The sequence below is a fragment of the Daphnia pulicaria genome, chromosome 7 (assembly GCF_021234035.1).
Source record: "Daphnia pulicaria isolate SC F1-1A chromosome 7, SC_F0-13Bv2, whole genome shotgun sequence".
NCBI lineage: Eukaryota > Metazoa > Arthropoda > Branchiopoda > Diplostraca > Daphniidae > Daphnia > Daphnia pulicaria.
This window is the reverse complement of record NC_060919.1, coordinates 4,830,294-4,849,387: the sequence shown is the minus strand read 5'-3', so window position 1 is coordinate 4,849,387 and position 19,094 is coordinate 4,830,294. Positions and strand designations below refer to the sequence as shown.

The 19,094-nt window shown below is 39.5% G+C and overlaps 4 protein-coding genes and 2 long non-coding RNA genes across 7 annotated transcripts; 4 read left to right on the top strand and 2 right to left on the bottom strand.

The window, feature by feature from the left end:
• The first annotated feature begins 641 nt into the window (after positions 1-641).
• LOC124350400 lies at positions 642-1,997 on the top strand. 2 transcript variants are annotated; one of them, XR_006920898.1, is made up of 4 exons: positions 642-655; positions 737-856; positions 914-1,310; positions 1,384-1,997. It is a non-coding gene; the product is annotated as an uncharacterized LOC124350400 (long non-coding RNA). The 2 variants fall into 2 exon arrangements; XR_006920897.1 differs by having other exon boundaries at positions 737-1,310.
• Positions 1,998-2,608: 611 nt separating this feature from the next.
• Positions 2,609-4,657, bottom strand: LOC124348528. Its single transcript, XM_046798757.1, has 3 exons — positions 4,176-4,657; positions 3,829-4,087; positions 2,609-3,745 (listed from the first exon to the last, which is right to left on the bottom strand). Exons 1-3 carry the CDS (start codon positions 4,351-4,353, stop codon positions 2,719-2,721), a joined length of 1,464 nt encoding a protein of 487 aa, XP_046654713.1. The 5' UTR covers positions 4,354-4,657; the 3' UTR covers positions 2,609-2,718.
• Positions 4,658-5,014: 357 nt separating this feature from the next.
• LOC124349906 (inositol oxygenase-like) lies at positions 5,015-7,969 on the bottom strand. The gene is made up of 6 exons (XM_046800839.1): positions 7,844-7,969; positions 6,925-7,092; positions 6,656-6,859; positions 6,308-6,576; positions 5,519-5,614; positions 5,015-5,439 (listed from the first exon to the last, which is right to left on the bottom strand). Exons 1-6 carry the CDS (start codon positions 7,865-7,867, stop codon positions 5,331-5,333), a joined length of 870 nt encoding a protein of 289 aa, XP_046656795.1. The 5' UTR covers positions 7,868-7,969; the 3' UTR covers positions 5,015-5,330.
• LOC124350276 lies at positions 5,621-6,275 on the top strand. The gene is made up of 2 exons (XR_006920636.1): positions 5,621-5,870; positions 5,959-6,275. It is a non-coding gene; the product is annotated as an uncharacterized LOC124350276 (long non-coding RNA).
• LOC124349494 (N-acetylated-alpha-linked acidic dipeptidase 2-like) lies at positions 7,862-15,258 on the top strand. Its single transcript, XM_046800158.1, has 23 exons — positions 7,862-7,990; positions 8,057-8,160; positions 8,275-8,522; positions 8,618-8,754; positions 8,816-8,935; positions 9,001-9,400; positions 9,470-10,545; positions 10,617-11,087; positions 11,147-11,227; positions 11,286-11,375; positions 11,437-12,048; positions 12,129-12,243; positions 12,312-12,603; positions 12,685-12,807; positions 12,870-13,053; positions 13,118-13,390; positions 13,451-13,573; positions 13,642-13,788; positions 13,862-14,030; positions 14,115-14,196; positions 14,263-14,509; positions 14,586-14,763; positions 14,834-15,258. The coding sequence occupies exons 11-23, from the start codon at positions 11,988-11,990 to the stop codon at positions 15,030-15,032; spliced, it is 2,193 nt and encodes a 730-aa protein (XP_046656114.1). The 5' UTR covers positions 7,862-7,990; positions 8,057-8,160; positions 8,275-8,522; positions 8,618-8,754; positions 8,816-8,935; positions 9,001-9,400; positions 9,470-10,545; positions 10,617-11,087; positions 11,147-11,227; positions 11,286-11,375; positions 11,437-11,987; the 3' UTR covers positions 15,033-15,258.
• Positions 15,259-15,448: 190 nt separating this feature from the next.
• Positions 15,449-18,908, top strand: LOC124349487 (N-acetylated-alpha-linked acidic dipeptidase 2-like). The gene is made up of 13 exons (XM_046800144.1): positions 15,449-15,848; positions 15,943-16,054; positions 16,130-16,421; positions 16,495-16,617; positions 16,680-16,866; positions 16,932-17,204; positions 17,263-17,385; positions 17,454-17,600; positions 17,661-17,829; positions 17,892-17,973; positions 18,042-18,288; positions 18,348-18,525; positions 18,592-18,908. The coding sequence occupies exons 1-13, from the start codon at positions 15,743-15,745 to the stop codon at positions 18,785-18,787; spliced, it is 2,235 nt and encodes a 744-aa protein (XP_046656100.1). The 5' UTR covers positions 15,449-15,742; the 3' UTR covers positions 18,788-18,908.
• Positions 18,909-19,094: the final 186 nt, after the last annotated feature.

Here is a 19,094-nt window from a genome sequence, read left to right as displayed (position 1 = left end):
TCTTGTTAAAATTAAATGTAAGTAACTACCTATCAGCACTTCTTTTACTGGAGATTGATAGCGTTTAAATGATAACATACAGTTACTTATATTCTATCGTACAATATTACTCCAACAGCTATAGTCGCTATAGTTAGTGATTACGAAATAATAACACTCGTTTTGAACTATAACCGACAGAGAACACAGTACTACTACTTTGACTATCAATTTTATTTTATCATACGGGCTTCAAGTCGATTGTCACGTTACGTTTATATCCCTGTCAGCTGTCACATGTCTCTGTATTATCGTCTGCTGTAACAGCTATTGAAATTCTGTCAAAAAGTAACAAGAACTCCGTTTGATCAAACGCCTGAATCGATTGCAGCCAAATTTTCAAAATAGATGTAAAAAATTGTAAGCTACCGATTACTGCCATTGAAATGCAATTAAATTGTTGATTGCAATCAATATTTGCCCAAAACTAGTGCATCCATCTATATAGTGTTACGATAACTGCAAAAAGCCATCTGTGTAGTGTTACGAGAACTGCAAAAAGCCATCTGTGTAGTGTTACGAGAACTGAGGGTGCCCATGTAAAAACCAATACAATGTAAACCATACTGCAAACGAAACTTTGACCAGTAACCCTTCGGGTAACTTCTCTAGCTAGGTAAGAAAGTAAAATCAAGTCATATGTGACCATCACGATAAAACAGGGTGGATTTTTCCACACTTCCAATCATATGTGCAGTCTGTAAATGTGTGTCCGTGAAATGAGCTGGCAGTCAGAATCAAGTGCTACCACCTTTATACCTTGTCCAGCTGAGTGAGTTGAAGATGGATATGGCAGTGGAATACATTGGCTTTAAAGGTAGCACCTTTTAATTGAAATTGTGAAACCTGACCTGTTTTTGTTTACATTGTGTAGATGGAATTAGTGGATTATTACTTGTCCCCGCTTGTCCCCACTCCCCAGTACTATGAAGATGTAGCCTGATAATAGCTTAATAATCTGGACTATGTAGCGCAGAACTGGTCAAGGAAAGACTTCCGCTGCATAATCATCCAGGAAAATGTCGTCACAGCATCTCAATAAACTTCTGGTTATAACGATGAAGTTCTGCAGGTGTGTTGGGGATTGCAGGATATCTTGGTCATCAACTTGTTAGGTTGTTAGACACGGACAAAAAGGAGCTGAATAATTTCTATACGTGACGGCTATAATGAAGCGGTGGAATTGGTTGGCAAAATGAAGAGAACGTGCAGTCAAAGGACAATCTGAGCGCGTGAAATTGGAATAGGCCTACTACCTACTCATCGAACAGGTGAGTTTATTGCTTCGACCATTCATTTAAAAATTTCAAATTTGACCTATTTGTTTGATGATTTGCCTCACAGAAGAGTGCCCATTTTGCCGAATTGCAGATCCTTTCTCTCGTAGAGGAGATACGGGACAATTGGAATTAGGTGACTCTGTCGGCTGTATTTGAACCGAATGGCGAGTATGTCTTTCGCCTTTGCCGCGGTGGCCACTGTCCACTCAGAGTGCGAAGGCTTCTCCTGTTGGAAACACCTTTCCATTCAGTTCGACGATTTCAAGCACAGGAAAAGGATCGCCAATTGCTGGATCATTTCGGATTTTCTGGATCTCTCCTTGCGGACCAACCGAGAGGAAGAGCACAATGCAGACAGGGAAACACACGCACATGAATTCGGCTTCGCTGACCATCAATCATTACGGTTACGACAGGTCGACAGCGGCACTCAGCTGATTGGACGTGTTCGCGGCGTACCAAAGGCTTGCTGCAAGAACTCCGCATGAAAGAGAATGACCATCGTATTTTTCGACGAAGAGTACCAGTTGTTATTGGGTCGTTATTTATGCTATCTATTAACCTCCGATACGTACTTCATTTACGAAACGGTAACATTTTCACCACTTCTCATATATATTTCTGTGATAACGTTGTTTTTGTGTTAAAACTAAAAGGCCTTTGGTTTAATTGAACATAGAGAATATCTCGAATATAGAAAGTCTCGTATTCATTTTACTTTGTAAAATCCCATTTACACGTTGGTCGCTCCGCGACTTAACTATAAATTCCGGGAGCTCTTTCTTTTCTCTTAAATTGAGAAAAATAAGTTTTCAAGTAAAAATGTCCGTTAAACTACGCAACACCACGCGTCGGTTGCAAAATGTTTTCAATTGTTTCAAAATATATTCAAAACTTAACGCAGGCGAAATTGCGGAACCGGTGAGTTTTCGCTAAGGGAATGCATGTACTGCCGAAAAAAACATTTAACACTTCTGATTTCTGACCCTGGGGGCCGGGACATAATATGCTAACCAATCAGGTATGCCTTAGCAAAATGAATACGGTAACAGGTTTTCGCAAGTAGGACACTAGGGCTCCTTTATATGACGCTAATAAAGGGAATTCGAGATAATCGAGAGAACAACATGTAGGAAATGTTTTCATGTCATCTTTATTTCTCCGGAAACCAACAAACAATTCGATGGAAAAATAGCAATGGTGGGAGCTCGATACATTTACGTACACACGAAATAAAATAAGTTATGCGTTATATGTGCTTTTTTTAGTAGCGTATAAATTTACGCTTTATATGAGCTATATAATTTCAGTATCGGCACCCTCTAAATCTTGTCGAAATCATCACTAATTTGTGTTTGGTAAGTAAGTAATATCATTTCAATGAAAATATTCTTAAACCCTAACTTCCGCTGAATTCTATACGCAATTCCCAATTTCGACAACGAGCAAATTCGTTCCAATCGCAAACATTTTGTTGGGTTATGTTCAGACAATAATGGAAGCTTAGTTGTTCAAGGCGATTGTCATTCATCACCAGTGCATCTAATCCCTGCTTAGTCACTAAATAACAGAAATTTAGACTGAGTATCTTCAGATTTTTTAATGAGCCATTTGCAATAACTTCTCGTAAAAAATCGTCAGTGAGCGCGTCACAATGTGTTATCCAAACTCTCTCTAGTAAAGGACAAGATAACAAACCAAAGAGAACGTCATTTGAGAGGTTGAAGCCACCCCCCAGAATCTTCATATCTTGAAAATAACCACGCCCTTTTTCATGACGCAATTGAATGATTTCGTTTTCAGACAAGGCACTTAAACTTTGGCATTGATTTCTCATGCTCAGGGACATTAAATTGGGACAAAATTTGACAACAGTCCAAATATCAATGAATTCAAAGTAGTCAAGGTAAAGGACCTTTAACGAATTTCCGATTACCTTTAGCACCGGAGCCAAGCTCTTGTCAAAGGTTATTTCGTTAAGAGTTGAGCTGCTGTGACGTAAAATTTTGAGTATCTGTAGGTTCTTCAAACTCGTTAAGCAAAACGGATCAGCGTCGGTTAACCCTTCCTTAACAACAATGATCATATAGAAAACCGAAGGGCAAAAACGCACCACTAACTCAAGTTGACCGCTTAAATAAACTTCAGCAGGGCGAAGGGTTAGACGAGTGATATTAGTATTTAAAATGATTGATTGAACTAACGCCGATGACCGAGCCACTTCCACTAACGCATCGAACATGTTGATGTTCTCGACAAACTCCAAGAATGGACAGTTCTGTAAAGCAAAGATTATTCCTCTTTTGGTTACAGCATCACAGCTCATCATCAATTCAAGAAGGGTCTTGCTCAGTTCGGCTGTTATGGGAACTAACCATTTAATGCCAGTGTCCGTCAACTTATTGCATTTGCTAATATCCAATATCCTAAAAAAAAACAGCAATAATAATATATAAATAATTAATTATAAATATTTTTAGAATAATCTATAAGGAGGAACTTTAATTACCTCAAATTTTTACAGCATGTCGCTATGATTTTTAAACAAGAATCGTCAATATTCGAATAACACAAGGCTAACACTTGCAGTTTTTCAAGTTTGGGGAAGAAATTTGAGAATTGCTCATAGTCATATGGATAACTAGGAGCAATCAACTTTTGAAGTTTGGTTGTAATGCAATTCTTGATGTTGATATGATGCTTCACGGTCGTATTCTTAGTTTGGCTACTACAAAGAGACTGGATGATAGCATCCAACAGGACCGCGGCTAGAGATATTTCATAATTTGTAAAAATCAAACTTAATTAGGTTTTAAAAAACGGAAACAAATATCACTTGGTATCGTCGCAACTTACGCATAGTTTCAAAAGGATTCATGTCGGACTCGCTTTCGGTTTTTTCTCGGTCCCATGGACTGCCCCTCCATGTTATTAGAAGCTTATCATCAACGGGAATATCGAACACTTTTAAATGGCTCTTAACACGGTTAATACACTGTGAATAAAGTGAGATGACAGTTTTAACTTTGGGCATCCTAATATCCTATACTGAATTTTAGGGGTTTTAAATTCCCAGAGAATAAATTTCAATAAATTTTAAGAATGATTAGAATTCGTAGATACTGAGGAACACAGCGCGACAAGAAGTGCATCAAAGGAAAATCGAGTACTGACAGAGAAAACAACTTTTATAGTCCTGATTTCAGGTGGAGAAACTTCCCATGGGAAGTGTACGTTACTAGAACGACAAGGTCCGAAGGTCGTAAGGATGACGATAATATAGGGTAATTAACCCCAAGTGGACTACATAATGACGACCGGTAGAAGTTGACTAAAGAAAAAAAACATCACAAATACCAATGTTTTTGAGTGAGGAAAAATGTTTGTCTGATCTGTTGTCTTGGCGAAAAGCTACTGGCCCTTCAAAATAGCTTCAGTGATTTGATTGACCGTGTATTTTTTACTTCCTTTTACTGTGTGGAATAGATAGATTAGTTGTCGATTGTCTCACTAGATGGCCAATCGAGCGAAAAAATTATAAAAATTATTTTAAAAAATTCATTTAATGTTTGATTGTTTGTTAATTGTTAATGCTTGAAAAGGATACTATGGGCTATATGGCACACTGCGATTAGTTAAGTATGGCGCGCCGTTTACAACAGGCAAAAATTGAAATTAAAAAAAATCGCAAAATATAAGTGGTCGGCCAAATTTACTATTTATTTAGGCCTACTATTAGGTTCAAATTTTTGCTTATCGTTTTACAACAGCTGTTACCAAATACGAATGCACAAAATTATCAAACACCAAAATTTCGATGAATCTGATCACACCACCACTGTGCCAACAAACCAAACAAACAAATGCAAGTCGCCAACCGTAATTCCGGGAGCTCTTCGTTTTCTCTTTTTGCAAAATAAATTTTCAAGTAAAAATGTCCGTGCAAAATTACGCAACACCGCGCATCGGTTGCAAAAATGTTTGCAATTGTTTAAAAATGTATTGAAAACTTCACCAACGAACCGTGCCGGGAATATACTTGTCAATCAATGATTGGTAATAAGGAGTGAGGGCCTCCAAGTCGGGCAACGAGTCGCTTTTGGTGTACAAATCAAATTCACTGTAAAAGAGAGAAGAAAACATTTACAATCCATTTGTGACTGTAAAGCGTCAAAGTAGGTCATTATTTGGATTATTACTTGAACTCGCGGACCCACGGGAGCATTTGCAAGTCACGTTCGGAACTCAGGTGCATATAATCGCCTCCGGAATGCCACGGGTAGAACGAGTGATACCTATACACAACAGACCACACCATACCAATATAAAAAAGATATAAACGAAGTTGTGTGAGAAAAGCAATAATAATAATAATCCTATTGCGATCAATTTTCTCCGTCATATAAGTAGAAAAGTCAAATACACACGCAGTTCCATTTCATCCGCCGGAGAGATGCGGAACTTTCCAAACTTCCGGTTGGTATTTAAAGGCCCAACGTGAAGCAATAAGTTATCAATCACATCCCAGAAGTCCCCGACCAACGAAACAAAGTAAGTCCGCTCATCCGCAATCTTATTCTTTATACAATTTAAAATAAAAGCTTTTAACTTAATAAAAAAATTGCAAATTTGATGACAGAATGAAATTCTTCTCGGCCGTTTTGGTATTTGGATTGATCGTGGCTCTGAACCAAGCCGCTCCCGCCGAGCAAAGGCAATTCGAGAGCATCGGGCAGACGTTCAGCACCATCGCCGCCATTCCATCCAACTTGGCCTCGGCAATTTTCACTCCGCCGGTGCTCCCGAGCTTCGCCGCTCTGCGCACCATGATGAGCTCATTCTTCAACTTCTTGCCAAATCTCATTACCGATTTGTAAACGCATTCACGCTGAGCGTAATCATTACTTTTCACTATATAGCTGCTTCTCTTTTTTTCAATACATTTTTTGGCGACAATTGTTCTTCAATCATAATCAAAATATGCGCACCTGATCATGTAGAGAGCCTCGTCCGGAAGGGTAGCGCCGTGATTGCGCAACACGCGGTACAAGTATTCGTCGTGTCCCCAGGACATGGTCACTTGATCCAGCCCACAGTTGGCAGAGTAAATGCCGTATTGGGTGTTGTAACGAGCGTCGTTTAAATCCGGATTTTCCTCAAACGTATTCGAACGGTAGACAATAGATGGAGCAAAAGCCGCTCCGCACACAAAAGTGTCGCCGACAACTGCCCATTGAGGCTCGTAAAATGCCATCACCTTTTAAATTATTGAAAGAAGAAAAGACGTTAAATTCACTTGAAACATGGAAGAAAAATTGTGTCGAATTGGGTGTAACCTTTCCAAGGTCGTGAATAAGACCTGTCAAATGAAACCAATCGCGATCCGGATGCGAATGGCGGATGCGTTCGGCCGTCTGGAAAGCGTGAACGATGTTCGGCAGGTCTGAGTCGGGGTCAGATTCATCCACCAAGTCGTTTAGACGTTCCAAAGCTTCCATGATGGTTGCCGAAAAACGATCGAATTTGCACCACTCATTCAGCTAACAAATATCAATCGTTAAAAATGTTGAATCAAATCAAAATGTGACATTAAGTAAATTCATACTTTGCGCTGAGCGAATTCCGTCGTCTGGTGCGTGTGCATCAATTTGTAAGTGCGAAAAACGCGTTCGTGAATGCTGCTGTTGCCTTCGTATTGCCGGAATGCTTCGATGGGCTTGTTGGCGAAAATCGGCTCGGGTCGAACCATTCTCGAAGGGTCCGTGCATTCCACCTGGTATACAAATACAGGCATCAATAAAATTTTTGGAAATGTCACGCGGCCAAGAAAGTAGTAGAAAGTTTTATAAATATAATCAGTGATTTTTTTTTGGGCTGTGAGAGAAAGTCGCTCGGCCGCCAACGGTCCACTTAGATTTTTCTCGAGTAAGTATAAAATAATCAGCATAGCTTTAAAATTTGACCGATATTTGACCCCGAAAGAAATTTAAAAAATTTTTTTTTTTTTTAGCTGATAGAGATGAACTGGAGGTTGAGTTCAAAGTTCGGTGACAGATAAAATAAATTAAAGGAACACTTTCTTCATTAAAAAACTGAAAATCAATCAACATCTGCTATTTTTTAAAAGATTTGTTGGGTTTTTACTCTTATGCTCAGTTTCTTCCCTCAAGAGATACCCAGCCTCTTAAGATGGCGCCTAATTAGCAAATTCCAAAACAACAGCTTAAAAAACGTTTAGCTAGAAAAGTAATAATGACACAAAACTGATCAAACTAATATTAAAAATAATGTCAAATCGTCTCAGATAATTAAAACATTTTTTTTTATTGAGAATTTTAAAATTGAATTCCTTGGCCTTGGCAACGTGTAGCCAATTTAGCTGACGGCTGACGCCCCCTTGCTACTGTTTTTGTTTTGTCATGCGCTAATCAATTCAACCACACTGTAAATTTGTTCTAGCTTGTAAAACGCTCTGTCTGATTAAAAAAAAAAACTACAATCATAATTGTGAATTTGTGAGTTACCTGGTGATCGGCGATGATCCTCATGTTTCGGCTGTATTATTTATCTCGACCTGAGCCGTATCACGTCGTTCCAATCGGCTGTCTAACCTCGTTCTGAAGTTCTCGGCTTTTGCTTCCCCCCGACAACGACACCAGGAATGAAACAAGGTAATATATCTGCACATAACTCTGTTCTGCGTATATGGTCAAATGTTTTTGTTGTTTCGAAACTAGAGGACGAACTCGTTGACTTTTTCACTTGTTGCTATACACTGGTTGCGAAGAGAAAGTCGTTCGCCGATATGCCTCAAGCCACCCATTAGTCCAAAAAGAAACAGGTAGTTTAAAACTGATTTACCAGACAGATAAATATTTGCCAGGCATTTCATTTCCTAGTCATGTGTTTATTTCCCCAAATATCCTCAGGCTATTGTTTACCTTTTTTGTTTTAGTACTGCGTAAACTTGTTTTAAAAGATTGTGCAATCTACAAATAACAAGGCCAAGTTACAGTTTTGGAAATCATTTAATCTTTTGTTTTGTTTTTTCAATCACAATTTTCATTAGTTGACATGTGTAACTAATAATCTATATGTGATCGATTTCTGATAACCCAGCCATCGCCGAGCAAATGAGGTGTTGATTTCAAGGTCCATGGTCATCGTCCGGAAGGATTAGTCCCTGAACTTGAACCCTCTCAGGTATAAACCCTTTTCTCATCCCTAAAGTTCCAGTATTTTTGCACGCATTCCTTCACGATATTACTTGGAATCGTTATCGATTGACCTGTTACCAGGACACCTCATTTGTAGAGGATGAGTAGGCCGTATTCCGGGAAATCGGATGTGGCTGACGCTCTCTGGATCAAGGACATCTTGTTGCACCCAATGGCTGTTCAACTGTTACGCCAAACCTTTATAATGGAATGCGAAGGTGAGAAAAGTTCATCAGTCGATTGACAACCTTTTCTCAGTGATCTCGTCTCAATTTCAAGATGCCTTGGCCAACATCTTCTCCGTCCAATGCTGTCGAAGTCGTTTTCTGCCGTACCAAGTGCGACAAAATGGCCGTCATTCACCAGAATTATTATTTCCACCACAATCGCAAATACAAGGTAATGTTTCAGCTGATTCTGTGTTGATTTGCGTGTCTAATCTGGTTGATTTTTCATTACAACAGGGAGGTGATTACTGGTGCTGTGCTCAACGTGGGTGCAAAGTCCGTCTCATCAGCAGCCGTGTCAATCATGAATCCGGTCGGATGGAGTTTTCGCGTCGCAACCAGGCCATTCAACATGAGCACGAGCCGAACGCACCCAATTTGATCGAGAAAGAATTCCGTCGCCAGTTGGTCACTCAGTTCGATCGAGTCACAGCCAATAAATCGGGATCGCCTCAATCAGCTACTCCTGTTTCCGTTCGTCTAGTCTACGATGAGCTGCGCAGTCAGGCCATCAAACGCGGCGTTCCGGAATCTCTGATTCCGTCTTATTGGAATATTCGCAGCACCATGTACCGTATCCGTCGCAAGCGGGTGTTACTTCACGTTCCGTCAAGTAATTCAGGTTCAGAAAGAAGAGGTGTGTACTCACTTTGCATTTGAACTTTAACTTTGAAAGATTTTCATTATCCATGTTCTCATTTTTTAGAAACTAATAAAACTTCTGCTGGAGAAGGATCTGCAAGATCCGGGACTTCTGATCCAGAATCCCCGATCTCATCGACGATGGGTGAGCCATCGACTAGTCCAGTGCAATCGGAACCATTGTCTCTGGTGACTTGGAAAAATAACGCCCAGGAACAACAGCTTGTTGTCCGTCACGATCTCGTTCATCCGACTACTTCTCCAATCCTGTATCAATCTCTTCAGACGAGCGGTTCGCCGTCAACTGCACCCATCAATCCGCAACTGCCAACCCAGTTTGAAGCTTCACCCATGATCACTCCAATTCCGCCAATTGATCCAAATCTTCTTCGTTTTTCCAGTCATTTTTTCCCGAGCTACTCCCAATCTCCCACTCTTGCTCCCTCGTTTCCTTACCAATCACCGGAAATTATGCGGTTTTATGCTGCTATGCATGCCGAATATTTACGCTCGCTTTTTGCTCTCGGCTGCCATCCTCGTATGTAATGGCCTTTAATTGATTTCTGCTCTTTCTTATTGACGTTTTGCTAATGACCAAAAATTGACGATGAACGACTCGTTCGGAACGTTTCACCTTAATTGAATACATCCCGATCAACAGCACGTTGCCATGGTAATTTAGCATTTCTCGAACAGTATAAGTTGATTGTTGTGGATACTAGTACCGACGCAGTCATGGTAGAACTTAGGAATCGGTTCAACAGTTCCACCGCTGGGCTTTATCGACTATTGTACTTTTTAGGTCTTGATCCTGCTACTGGATCCAAATGTAAGACACGAATTTGGGGATGGCTTTGCTTTCTGGTAATGTCGCAAGCCGGCCTTTTCGTGTTCCTCGTGAGGTCCGCTCCTCACTTGAAAGGTTTCCTCATAAACCTGCCTGCCACTCTTCCGTTGCTAGACCGTTCCATCCGCTTGTTCAGCGTCAGTTTCATACATTTGATCTTGCTTTTGAAATTGGGAGGAATTCTGGACTCCATGTGTCGTCAACTTGATTTGGTGGATTTAGAATTACACCAACCTAATCTCTTACAAGTTCGAAAAGTTTCCATCGCCGGAGTATTTTGGACCCTCTTTGTGGTAAGTTAGATTTTGATTTATAAGTAAAAATTTTTGTCAATTCATTTTTAACTAGAATATTTTTTTTGCAGTGCAACAGCCAAACTGTTTGCGCTATGTATGTGGAGTCATTTAAAAGAACGTCTGAATCTTCTTTCCAGTTGCTTGAAACTATCCAGCAGTTCATCCGGATCGAGAGTTATTTGATTCTCGATGTCTCTGTTGTCATCTTCTATGCCTGCGGCCAACTTTTGGTCACCTTTTATCAGCAATTGGTTCACCAAACTGTTATTGATGCTTCTTTAACAAAACTATTCTTTTATTCTTCCATCGCAACTCGATTGTCGTCCGCTGTCACTTTTCTGTGCATTCAGTTCGCTCTCACCTTGTTGATTAATTGTATTCACTCGTTCTCCTGTCTCCTGTTTTTCACTGTCGCGCTGATGTCTGAAATTGCCGATCCTGATCTCAGAATTTCTGCTATCTGGACTTCTATAGTTTTGATTGATTGCCTAGTCCGCTTATGGTTGATATGCCATACCGTAGACAACATCTCTAATGCGGTAATCAGAATTTCACTTATTTTTAAAGTTTGGTGATTAAATTCATTATCCCTGAATAGGCTAAACAATCCATTTTCAGCTTGAGGAAGCTCAGAGACTATCCTTCACGAGATATTACCCAGACGTATCAGCACAATCAGGTTGAATAAATATTGAATTGTGTTCTTTAACTTTGTCACATGATTGATTCAATATTAGGTGACGCTCACTATTGTGGAAATAGCAAGGACCTTTCCTAAATTCCGATTATATGGACTAGTCACTTTGTCCAAGGAACTATTGCTCCAGGTAAAATTAACGAAACAATTGGACGCATTTTGAACTTTATTAATCACGAAACTTTTAAAAGGTGATAGAGTCTACTGCGGCATACGTAGTCATGTTGAATGAACTAAAAACTTAGTTAGCGTAAGCAATTTAGTTCTTTTTTAGTTGTTGTCCCCTTATTTAATTTATTCATGGTTTTTTAAAAACACTTTTTAGTAAAATTTGTAACAGTTTAGTGTGATCCCAAAAGATTATTTAATTAGCATCTCGAAAAATACTTTGAGGTCCGGAATTGTTTTTTAGGACAAGTCAAAATGCTGTTAGCATACAATAGTGGTTGGTGTATAATTTCACGTTAAGTTCATAAATATATGCACACTGCTGCACATCCATAAAAATTTAGATAAAACGTTTCATATCACAAAAAAAAAAGATAAAAAAATCGGTGGGAGTACGGAGCCAATAGACCTATGCCAGATAGATATACGCAGTTGTCTGCAAACTATTTCAGTTTTATTTGCTGTGAGGAAATGAGAGCTACGGCTTGTTAGTTCCTTCCCACATCTGTTGTTATTCAGTTGTTCAAAAGTTGCTGTTGAGTGCCAGCTGTAGCAAGGCGGCTATTGTTTCAAAATGAATAACAAAGCAATCGCCTTGTTGTTGATTTCAACGGCAGCTATATTTTTCGTTTTCGGTAATACTGGACTGATTTAAAAATTGCTACGTATCTTAATAGGAAAAAATTGTAGTAAAATTGTTTTATTTATTTTACAGGTGCTCTCATCGGATTCTATGTTATCGAAGAAAATAATAAAGTTCCCGCTGTGCTCGACGTCAAATCTTTACTGATTGATGAAATTTCGGCTGATAAAATCAGTGAAAACCTCAAGTATTACATGACAACATTTGGATTTGAATTATCAGTAATGTAAATTATCTAACTGGTCAACTTAACAGACATTTGACTAGCGTTCCGCATGTTGCCGGAACGGATCAAGATTTGACTCAAGCCGAATGGGTTAGAGATCGTTTCCTCGAAGCAGGATTGGATGAAGCTGAAACGGTTCCTTACGATGTGTTACTCTCCTATCCACGACCTGGAGTGATCAATACAGTCCAGTTAATCGATGACAAGAATCAAGTTAATTTCACCACAGCTGGTCGCCAGCCAGCGCTTGGTACACCACAAAATTCCTACGACAAAGTCTTTGCGAATTTCAATGCGTACTCGGGAAAGGGCGTTGCCCAAGTAAGTTTATCTATTCGATTCAAACGTTTTTATTATTAAGTATAGACTGCTGTTATTAATGTTTGGTTTATTTGTTAAAAGGGAAATATAGTTTATGCTTACTTTGGGCGAGATGCCGATTATGAAGAACTAAAAAGTCGAGGGGTAAACGTAACTGGACACATCGTCCTAGTGCGCTACGGAGCAATTTTCCGCGGATCAAAGGTCAGTTTTTGGAATAACATTTTTCAAAAATTTGATGCGATAACAATTTTTATGGTTATTAGGTGGCGATTGCTGCAAGGTGGGGTGCAATTGGAGTGATCCTGTTTAGCGACCCTATAGATAAAGCCGTAAAAGGTCGTAATTTCACCTTTCCAGATAGTTGGTGGCTGCCAGGCATGGGAGTGGAAAGCGGCTCTCTTTATGTTGTTGACGGCGATCCTTTGACTCCTGCCTACCCTGCCATAGGTACGAATACTCCCAATGAAGATTAAAAGGCTAATCTACTAACTTTTGTCTCATTCAAACATAGAGAGTGCGTTTCGTTTGAAAGAAGAAGACCAGGCAAACCTGCCCAGGATTCCAGTCCAACCGATCGGCTATGACGAAGCCGAGATATTTCTTCGTAACATTTCTCCTGAGAATCCACCTCCAGCCGCGTGGGTTGGTAAATTAGATGCGCCATACAACCTTGGTCCAACACCGCTCAACCCCGGTTGGAACGTCAGGATTAACGTCAGCACCGATAACGAGATGAGGAGAACTTATAACACTATAGGAATCTTGCGCGGATCAGTGGAAGACGGTAAATCACGGAATACAGATGAAATGAAACGATATCATTAATAATGTTGGATATTTGTAGATCGTTATGTACTTTTGGGTAATCATCGTGATGCCTGGACATTTGGTGCCTTGGATCCATCGAGCGGAACGGCTTCCATGATCGAAGTTGTCCGAGCTTTAGGGGAAATTAAGAAGAATAAAGGTACATATTATCCCTGTAACAGAAACGTTGATTTCTTTAAATTCAATTTCTTACTGATTTTGGTGTAGAATGGCGACCAAGAAGGACTATGGTGTTTTGCAGTTGGGGTGCCGAGGAATATGGTTTGATTGGATCCTACGAGTGGACGCAACAATTTGCCAAAGTATTGAGCCAGCGAGCTGTAGCTTACCTGAATGTGGATGTCGCTGTCGGTGGTAAGGAAGAAAAAGCAAACAAAAATTTTACCGGATAAGAATACTTATAAATACTTAAATTTTCAATTTTCAGGAAATCAAACGTTTCGAGGTTCAGCTTATCCCATGTTGAAACAACTTCTCATTGATTCTTCCAAGCTCGTCCCTAATCCTAATCCAGCTGAAGTGGCAGATGGCAGAGAAACTGTTTTTCAAACCTGGGTAAAATATCAGCCAGATGCAAACAACCCTGGAAATCCTTCGTAAGAAAATTGAATTGATCTCTAATTTTCTTTTTAGATTTCGTTTTTTTTTAAATAACTAATAATGAGGTAACTTTTCGACAGAGTTGGTAACATGGGCGGTGGTAGTGATTTTGCGCCGTTCGCTTATGTCGTTGGAACTCCAACCACAGATTTCGGCTACACGGTAGTACATATTTTAATTACCCAAACGTCAATATGTTTCTGTTCTTGACCTTTTTCTTTCTATTAGGCTCCCTATAGTTATCCAACTTACCATACAATGTATGATAATTACCAGTTGGCCAGTGAGATTGTGGATCGTGGATTTGTCCACCACCAGGCTGTGGCGAGAATGTGGGCAATTGCAGCCACCGAACTGGCCGACGCTGTTGTAATACCTTTTGATATCAATTCTTATGCCAGCTTTCTGAACGACTCGCTGACATCTTTAGAAAAGAAATACGACCAACAGCTACAGCAAAATCAAGCCACTTTCAGTTGAGAACTTTCTATTTTTTTTTGTTTTTTTTTGTTTTAGTTTCACGTAAAACTTTTAAAAAATTTGGTTTATAGAATACTTCCGTGCTTCCGTCAACTATTTCAGTGAATCAACTAAGAATTTCACGGAAACAACCCTGAAAAATATAAATATGGATGACATTTTAACAGTCAGGCAGGTTAATGACAGACTCACTCAGCTGGAGCGTTTTTTCATCGATCCAAAAGGATTACCAGATCGTCCCGAAACAAAGTTTGCTACATTCTAATAGATTTAAATTTTAAATAAGAACTTGAATTTTTTATGATTTCCGTTACCTTAGTCACATCGTTTTCTCGGTAAGCGCCAACAACGCTTACGGATCTGACACGTTCGCCGGACTAGTCGATTTGCTCCTCGAAGTGGGCAACAAAACGGAAAGTCAGGACCCAGTTACCTGGAACAAGATTCGCCAACATTTGTCAGTTATCGCATTCTTGATTGGTGAAGCTGCTCGTTCGCTTAGCGAAAACTTGTGGTAACTTGTTTTATTATTCCAATTCACCTAAAATTCCCAACTCCTGATAATCGTGTAATTGCATGCATGTTTAAATTTACCTTTTTTTTTCCGTCATTGGTTACATTATGTTGTTATTTTGAATTTTTCTTGACATTGTCCTCTCTAGTGCGGTATTAGCTCGTTTTGACAGGGTGAAACACGGTGTATAATTGGTTGAGCTTGGTTGAATTAATCTTTCTTGAACGATCGATTATTTTATGAAAGTGATTTCCGGTATTTTAAATTTGAATTGCAAATACTGTCACAGTACGCTTTGAGAATTCTTTGATTCGTTCACAATAACCCGTGTTTCCAAGGCGAAAGTTGTTTAACCTTGGGGCCTGGAAAATTTGACTCGTGATACTTCCTAGCTTATCAACGATGTAAGCTTGACGAAATATCCTGGGTTTTGCCACAACTTTGTTTTCTTATTTTGTCGAATCATCAATGGCGTCTCATTCTGAACCACGTCTCTGGCCAATCGGACATCAACTTCACATTTCTTAATTGGGAACTTTTTGAAAACAACGTAAATACTTATTAGAAAGGAGAGCACGCACGACTCCCGTTGGTGACACGGACGTGATCGCGCATTGGAAAACTATCTGTTTAAGTGGACAAATATAAAAAAAAGCGTGATGGGAGGTAAAGTGTTTTAACCTAGTTCAGTGTCGTACTACAGAACCGTTCAAGATGTGGTCGACTCAAGACGTGTCGGATACGAAGAATATGCTGGATAAAAACAAAAAATCGGGATATTGGATTGTGGCCGTTGCCATCATCTTGTGCTTCGCTACAGGTAAGTTTATTAATGCTCGCTCTGTTTGTTGCTACCAAATTACACCGTATTGACTGAATTCCCCTTTAACTCGATCCCAATACGTCTGAAAAAGGAATTTTGATTGGGCGGTATGGAACAACCTCAGTGGCTGACTACCACAATTTCGACGTTAGGAATTTGGTAATTGACGAAATCTCTGCAGAAGAAATCGACTCCAATCTGAGGTATGTATTATATGAGCGAATACTTTTAACAACGCAGTAGAGATGCATGACAATGTTTTTTTCTATTCCTAACAGATATTTAACCAGCACACCTCATGTGGCTGGAACAGCCCAGGATTTATTGCAAGCCGAATGGATGAGAGATCGTTTCCTGGAAGCAGGATTGGACGAAGCTAAAACTATTCCTTACGACGTGTTGCTCTCTTACCCGCGTGTTGGAGTGATGAATAAGGTGTCGCTAATCGACGAACAAGGCAGAATTAATTACACAACAGCAGGTCGTCAACCGCCCCTTGGTTCACCAGAAGAATTTTCCGATGACATTTTGCATAATTTTAATGCTTTCTCGGCTAATGGAGTCGTTGAGGTGCCTAACGAACTGCTTTGGATTAATTTATCTTTAATTCAGAATTTTGATTGCGTTTACTTTGGATTATTAGGGAAATGTTGTCTACGTCCATTACGGACGCAAGAAGGACTATGAATACTTGCTGTCAAGAGGTATTAATGTCTCTGGTCATATTGCCCTTATCCGTCTAGGAGCGATCTTTCGAGGATCAAAGGTAATAGCGAATTTGAAATGCATGTCAAAATGTAAAATTTTTATTTTATTAAATACGTTTAGGTGGATCTAGCCGAAAGATACGGCGCTATCGGAGTAATTCTGTTTTCGGATCGCCTAGAGAAGACCAGTCAGAATCGCAATAATACTTATCCTGATAGCTGGTGGATGCCAGGAACAGGAGCTGAATATGGTCACGTCGGACGCTTGAGGGGCGGAGACTTGTTGACCCCTTTCTATCCTGCTATAGGTAACAATGCAGTCCAACCAATTTAACCAAAGTATTTTACTTATACATATCTATTCGTATGACAGAGAGCGCTTTCAGGATCAAAGAAGAAAATCATCCCGGTTTGCCTAAGATTCCTGTACAGGCAATAGGTTATGAAGAGGCTGAAGTCATTCTCCGAAACATTTCACCGGAAAACAGCGCTCCTACTAAATGGATTGGCAAAATGGATGCGCCGTATTCTCTTGGTCCCAGTCTGCGCAATCCTGGTTGGAGAGTAAGGCTGGATGTCAGCACAGTCAACGAAAGGAGGACTACGTTCAACACAATCGGCATTTTACGAGGATCAGTCGAAGATGGTATTGAAATCCTGGTACAAATTTAAAAATGTCACGTTAATTTATTTTCTTTAATTAGATCGGTATGTTCTTTTGGGAAATCATCGAGATGCCTGGACTTTTGGGGCCCTGGATCCGTCTAGTGGCACTGCTTCTATGATTGAGATTGCCCGAGTATTCGGAAAAATGAAACGCGACCAAAGTATTGCGATAATAGTACCAAATAAAAATCGTTTTGAATTTTCTAATTTTTATTTTTGAACAATACAGATTGGCGACCTAGGCGAACAATTGTCTTTTGCAGCTGGGGCGCTCATGAATACGGACTTGTAGGGTCCTACGAATGGACCCAACAACATGCAACCGTTCTGGGCCAACGAGCCGTAGCGTATCTTAATGTAGATACCGCCGTCAGTGGTGAGTCAAAGTGAAGAAAAAATCTAACAAACTCTAGTTTTACCACTTTGATTAAATCAGGCAATCGTACTCTTTTTGGCAACGCTTTCCCTACTCTGAAACAGCTCCTAATCGACACGGCCAAGCTTATACCTAATCCGAGTGTGCATGAAATAGAATCCGGCCATAAAACGGTCTTTGATACCTGGCTGGCCCAATCTCGAGATCGGGATAATGTTGACCAACCAATGTAGTATACATTTTAAATGTTTATAGTATATTTGATGTACCATCATTCACTTTTGATGTTAGGGTGGGGCATCTAGGTGGCGGAAGCGACTTTGAAGGATTCTCCTATGTCATTGGCATTCCCGCAGCAGATTTTGGTTACATGGTACAACAAATAGTTTGATAAACATACTAAGCTCAAAACTTATGATGTCATTTTTTTTTTTCGTATAGAAAAATGGAGTTTATCCAACGCAATATTCTCTGTATGATAGTTACCATTTGGCAAGTAATATTGTCGATCGCGGATTTGTTCATCACCAAGCTGTTGCACGAATGTGGGCTGTGGCGGCTGTTACTCTTTCAGATTCTGTCATCCTTCCGTTAGACATTCTAGCTTACGCATCCTATCTGAATCATTCACTAAGTTTGCTTCATACGAAATATGGACCGATACTACAACAGAACGGTGTTTCACTAAGTATTGATTATAAAGTATAATTATGATTGCCCTTCACTTTTTAATTTTTACTCTTTAAGAACATGTGCGAGTGTCGGTTGATCATTTCATGTTCTCCGTAAAGCATTTCAGCGAAAATGAGCTTAAGAACGTCGATCAATCTAACATTTTTGCCGTGCGACGAGTTAATGATAAACTCATGTATTTGGAACGTTTCTTCATTGACTCCAAAGGACTTCCGGATCATCCTGAAACTAAGTGAGAGCGTTAAAAATTAAAAATTAGAAAAAGTCATGACAATGTATGTTAATTTATTATTTTTAGTCACGTCATATTTTCGACAAGCAGCAGCGACTCCCACAACTTTAACACATTTGCTGGGTTGGTTGATCTTATCGTTCAGGTGGAAAATAAGACAGAATCAAACGATCCAGAGATATGGAGCAAAATTCGCCACCATCTTTCTGTTATTGCATTTTTAATTGGTGAGGCAGGCCGATCACTCAACGGAGATTTTTAGATTATGATCTTATGATCCTGCAGGATTAAGCACAAATGCACAATACAAAATTAGTCTGACGAAATTGTATTACATATTCCTTTTTAACTTTATATCCCAATGAATAAACAGTAAAGAAATATGTTGTTTTTCTTTTATTTGTGTGGAGTGTAAATTTATTTAATTTAATTTAGATGTTTGATGTGATTGATTGAATTCAAATTAAATTCACTTGACAACAACGTCTGCATCTCTGATATTATTTTCGTGAAAATTTTGAAAGGTTTGTTACATTATATCGTTCGTTTGCGTTATTTTCATGGTAGAA